The sequence below is a fragment of the Balearica regulorum genome, chromosome 2 (assembly GCF_011004875.1).
Source record: "Balearica regulorum gibbericeps isolate bBalReg1 chromosome 2, bBalReg1.pri, whole genome shotgun sequence".
Lineage (NCBI taxonomy): Eukaryota > Metazoa > Chordata > Aves > Gruiformes > Gruidae > Balearica > Balearica regulorum.
In genome coordinates, this window is record NC_046185.1 from 93,932,259 (window position 1) to 93,937,556 (window position 5,298).

Genomic DNA, 5,298 nt, shown 5'->3' on the forward strand with positions numbered 1-5,298 from the left:
TGCTCTGGGCAGCCTTTTGAGCCGTGATATCTAGAATCTGCCCATCACCTCTTACCTCCGGAAAGGAATTGATTGCCCTGAAGAGTCAATCCTTTTACAGTTAAGGGCAGCTTAGTGGCTATTTTTGGGAAACACTCAAGAATTTTATGCCTGAAGAGGAAGTTCAGGTTCTTTGTCAAGTTCAGGTTGTCTGCTAACAGAGACCTATGCTTCTCCGCATGGACTTTTCTTATTTAGAGAAGGGTGGGAGAGACAGGACAGCTCAGGACCAAGTCAAATACACAGGTAGCCACTCACACACATGTACTATAGGCCCTGGAACAAATTAACTAAGAGCTGCTGAATGGCAGTGGGGAAGCCTGCAGCTATCCTGTCAAATCAGTTTTGACAGCTTGTAATGTGGAATTCAATACCTTTTCCCTGACCTCGCTACATGTATGTCCATAAATAGGAGTTGCAGGATTCTCAAGTGCAGTGTCTTGTTTCTATTAGTTACGGCAGCTTTCTCCCCAACAATAGATTAGCTGTTAGACACAAGAGTGTATAACAGTGAGCACTCCGTTTCCATAAGTTAGCTACCATCTTAAGCTGAAGAACTGCAGTCTACTCATGGTGCCAAATTCGTGGCCTGAGAAATCTTGTTTTCTTGAGCTTAACCTTTCATTGATGTTAGGGATTAGACTGAGAAGTGAAGCTACAGAAAACTACGCAAGAGTTATTTTCTTAATCTAGAGAGAAATAAGGCAGAGGAGACAGTTTAGGACACAAAAAGCCTTTATGTTTGAGAAGTTAACCATTTCAACAGAAGACTTTGAAGTATTTTTGCAACTACTGTTACATTGGACAGTCAAGGATACAAAACTGCTGACAGAAGCAACAGTGGAGAGCACCAAATTAAAAAAATGCATGCTTCAGCACAACTGCACAGATTCCTCCTCTCAATGAACACTTGCCTGCTCAGACTATACTTAACTCCTACCCATTGCAACTTTACGCCTCATCCTCCTCTCCTTCCTCTTCAAATTCCCCCTGCTCATCAGCAGTGGCATCCTGGTACTGCTGGTATTCGGAGACCAGGTCGTTCATGTTGCTCTCGGCCTCCGTGAACTCCATCTCATCCATGCCCTCGCCGGTGTACCAGTGCAAGAAAGCCTTGCGCCGGAACATGGCCGTGAACTGCTCCGAGATCCTCTTGAAGAGCTCCTGAATAGCCGTGCTGTTGCCGATGAAGGTGGCGGACATCTTGAGGCCGCGCGGGGGGATGTCGCAGACGGCCGTCTTCACATTGTTGGGGATCCACTCCACAAAGTAGCTGCTGTTCTTGTTCTGCACGTTGAGCATCTGCTCGTCCACCTCCTTCATGGACATGCGGCCCCGGAAGATGGCGGCCACCGTCAGGTAGCGGCCGTGGCGGGGGTCGCAGGCGGCCATCATGTTCTTGGAGTCGAACATCTGCTGCGTCAGCTCGGGCACCGTCAGGGCTCGGTACTGCTGGCTGCCACGGCTGGTGAGAGGGGCAAAGCCCGGCATGAAGAAGTGCAGCCGGGGGAAAGGCACCATGTTGACCGCCAGCTTGCGCAGGTCGGCGTTCAGCTGGCCGGGGAAGCGAAGGCAGGTGGTCACGCCGCTCATGGTGGCCGACACCAGGTGGTTGAGGTCCCCGTACGTGGGAGTGGTCAGCTTCAGGGTGCGGAAGCAAATGTCATACAGGGCCTCGTTGTCAATGCAGTAGGTCTCGTCCGTGTTCTCCACCAGCTGGTGCACAGAGAGGGTGGCGTTGTAGGGCTCCACCACCGTGTCCGACACCTTGGGGGAGGGCATGACGCTGAAGGTGTTCATGATGCGGTCGGGGTACTCCTCCCGGATCTTGCTGATGAGGAGGGTGCCCATCCCAGAGCCCGTGCCACCGCCCAGCGAGTGGGTCAACTGGAAGCCCTGCAGGCAGTCACAGCTCTCCGACTCCTTCCTCACCACATCCAGGACAGAGTCCACCAGCTCAGCGCCTTCCGTGTAGTGCCCCTTGGCCCAGTTGTTCCCGGCCCCACTCTGACCTGCAGGGCAGACCAGAAGCGAGGTGCCGTGTTAGCGCCCCGGGGAGGAACAGAGAGGGTGCCGCTCCTCCTGCCCCGCGGGCATCCCCACCCCTCGCTGCCATCCCCATCCCCACCGGGCTGGTGGGACTCACGTCCCCCAGGTCGCTTGCGTGCTCCCGCTGAGCCTCTTCGCACACGGAGCTCCCGCTTTGGGACACCTCCATCCCACGCTCACTCACCAAAGACAAAGTTGTCCGGCCGGAAGATCTGTCCAAAGGGGCCGGAGCGCACGGAGTCCATGGTGCCAGGCTCCAGGTCCACCAGGATGGCACGGGGGACATACTTGTTACCTGTGGGAGGAACCAGCACCGGCGTTACAGCCCTGCAGCCGGCATCACAGGAGCCCCGCTGTGCTCCCTTCCGCCTCCCTGCTATTTGCTGCCCGGGATGCAGAGGGTGACGGAATTTGGAGGGAGGTAGCTGGGGATGGGAACACAAAGCAGCTGTTAAAGCTCTGCCAGGCTGAGACTCACTGCAGGGAGGGCTGGGGCACAGCCCCTACAGCAGAATGCACTGGGGACCCCCGTCTGCCCCCCCAGTGGCCCTGAGCCGGGAAGCTCGTCACAGAGTGGCATTTACCGGTGGCTTCGTTGTAGTAGACGTTGATCCTCTCCAGCTGCAGGTCGCTGTCCCCGTGGTAGCTGCCCGTGGGATCGATGCCGTGCTCATCACTGATGACCTCCCAGAACTGCGGGGACCGGGGGGGAGGGGAGGGGGGAGAAGGGGTGTCAGCGCTGCCACGCCCCGCCCGCGCCCCCTGACCAAAGCTCCGCGACGTGGCGCGTGAGGATTCGCCACGCGTGGGGGCGGACCCCGCCAGACGCGGCCGCTACCGCGCCCCTCAGCGCCCCCCCCCCCCCCCCCACCGCCGCGAGGGGTGTGGCACCGGCTGGGCGCCCCTTCCCTCCGCCCGCCCGGGACCCCTGCAGCCCGCAGGGAGCGGACGGACGGCGGGGCTTCCCCGCACACCGCCCAACGCGCACCGCGCCCACGCCGCGGAAATCCCCCCCGCGTTCCTCCACGAGGCGACAGTCGGGACCCGCCCCGCGCGGACCCTCCCGTAGCGGAGCGAGCCCTGCGGTGCTCCCCAGCGGGAAAGCGAGCCCTCCCGGCAGCGCTCCCCCCGGGACGCACCGAGCCCGGCTGAGCGGGCACCGCCCCGCGCCCGGCACCGTACCAGACCGCGACCCGGAGCCCCGAGCAGGCGGCCAGGGCGCCGGCCCGTACCTTGGCGCCGATCTGGTTGCCGCACTGCCCGGCCTGGATGTGCACGATCTCACGCATGGTGCCGGTGTCTGACGCTGCCCCGCTAACGCCGCCTTCTCCGCCTGAGCCCGCACTTGCCGCTGCAGCGGCCGCGCCCCGCGCCGCGCCTTAAATCGGGCGCCGCGCCCCGCCCCGCCGGTGACGTCATGCGGGAACGGCGCGGAGCCAATAGGCGCGCAGGGGCGGGGCGGGGCTGCGGCATTGTCTCCCGCAGCGGGGGGCGTGGCGTGGCGCTGGGGGCGGGCCCGGGGGCGGGGCTCCCTGGAGCGGCCACCGCACACCGGTGCCGCCGCCCCGGTTCGCCGCTGGGAGCGGGGACAAAGGCGCGGAGCGCGGCGGTGGGGCGGCCGCCCTGGGCCGGGGGAATCAGCTGGGGGGGCCCTTTCCCCGGGCAGGGCCACGCCTGCCCCGGGGCTTTGCTGCCCGCCCGTGTGTGAACCGGCCCCGCCGCTGCGCAGCTGGCGGCCGCCGCAGCCTTTTGTTCCCCGAGACAAGCAGCTTTCCCTGCCGCAGCAGCGGGCGTTGCCGCCGGGGGCGGGGGGAGCCCAGCGGCTGCCACCGCCTCCGCCCCCCCCCCCGCCCCCGCGTCTTCGTTCACACGGCGCCGGCGGGAGACTCCCGTCCCCGCGGGGGCACCATGCACCCCCGGCATCACCAAGCGCCGGTGATCGCCGCCGCTCTGCCTGCATATGCCCGCGCCGGCGGTCAGGAACCCCGCGCCCTGACCCGGTTGATCTACCCCCGGCTGGACGCGGGTGGGTTCCCCCCAGCACGGGCTGTGCCGTGTAACCTCTCGCCCGCCCACCCTGCCCTATATCCAGCCATCCCCCGGCGATCCCTGCCTGCCGCTCCCCCGGTACCGGGCTCAGCTTTTCTTTCTCCGCCTAAAAAGGTCGGATTTAGTTCCCGTAGCTGAGCCAGGAGCCGCTCTCTAGCAAAGCGACCGGCTCCGCGCTGTCCCCCCGTCCGGCTGCGGCAACCCGCGACCCTCAGCCAGACAATGGACAACGCGGGTGCTGCGGCGCAGGGCCGGGGGGCTTCGGGGGTGTATTTTCCCTGAGCTCTGCAGCAATCGGGTCTTGCAAACTCGCAGGACTTTGTCGCTTCGTTGCGGATTTACACACGGTGAGGGATGAAAATAGGAGAGGGGGGGTGGGTGGGTGGGTGGGTAAGGGAGGGTGGAACATGTGCGCCCCAGAGATGCTTTCCCCGGCTTATTCTGGAGCAGCCCGGTGTGGCATCGCGGTCGTTACAAGGGCCGCGGAGCCGGCGGGCAGGGCACGGCACATGCCCACGCCGCCGGAGGAGGAGGAGGAGGTCCGCGGGAGGAAGAGCACGGAAGGGCGGCACGGTCCGCGCCGCGCCCGGGGCCCTTTGGGGCGGTCAGCGCGGCGTGTCGGCTCCCCGCCGGTATCGCTGCTTCGCGCCGCGGTTTGTACGGGTGTGTGCGGCGATGGGAGGGTGCGGCTCCCCCGAGAAACTGCCCCGAGCCCCGCAAGCGCAGGTAGGGTCACGGCAACCAGCGCCGGGCGGTACCCCGCTAAACCGGGTTTTAGGGACCCGCTGTTTTAAGGCTGCAGCTATTCTAGAGGTACAGATGAAAGTTCATCACCATTTCCAGCACGTATCTCTTCAATATACTCTTTCCTTTGTTCTATCCATGTGCCGATCCCCCTAATCTTTCTAACCTCCTTTCTGTAGATCCATAACCCTGCCCGTGGATCACGCTAGAGCTGATTTTACATTCTTCCAAGGCGACCTGCAGAACAACCCGGCTTCGTCTGATTGATATGCCAAAGCATCCACACCTTTCTTTTGTTCACCTTACAGGGAGAAGGCATCCCAGCTCCAAAAAGGGGATGCTGGAAAATACACTCTCAGGTTTGTCTCTTCTATAGTGATTTTGAGAAAAATAAGTCTGATCACTTGCGCTCCCTGT

At 62.4% G+C, this 5,298-nt stretch overlaps 1 protein-coding gene across 1 annotated transcript; it reads right to left on the reverse strand.

Annotated features, from left to right (window-relative positions):
* Nucleotides 1-756: 756 nt before the first annotated feature.
* On the reverse strand, nt 757-3,474 carry LOC142600442 (tubulin beta-2 chain). The gene is made up of 4 exons (XM_075744948.1): nt 3,321-3,474; nt 2,673-2,781; nt 2,273-2,383; nt 757-2,051 (listed from the first exon to the last, which is right to left on the reverse strand). The coding sequence occupies exons 1-4, from the start codon at nt 3,375-3,377 to the stop codon at nt 991-993; spliced, it is 1,338 nt and encodes a 445-aa protein (XP_075601063.1). The 5' UTR covers nt 3,378-3,474; the 3' UTR covers nt 757-990.
* Nucleotides 3,475-5,298: the final 1,824 nt, after the last annotated feature.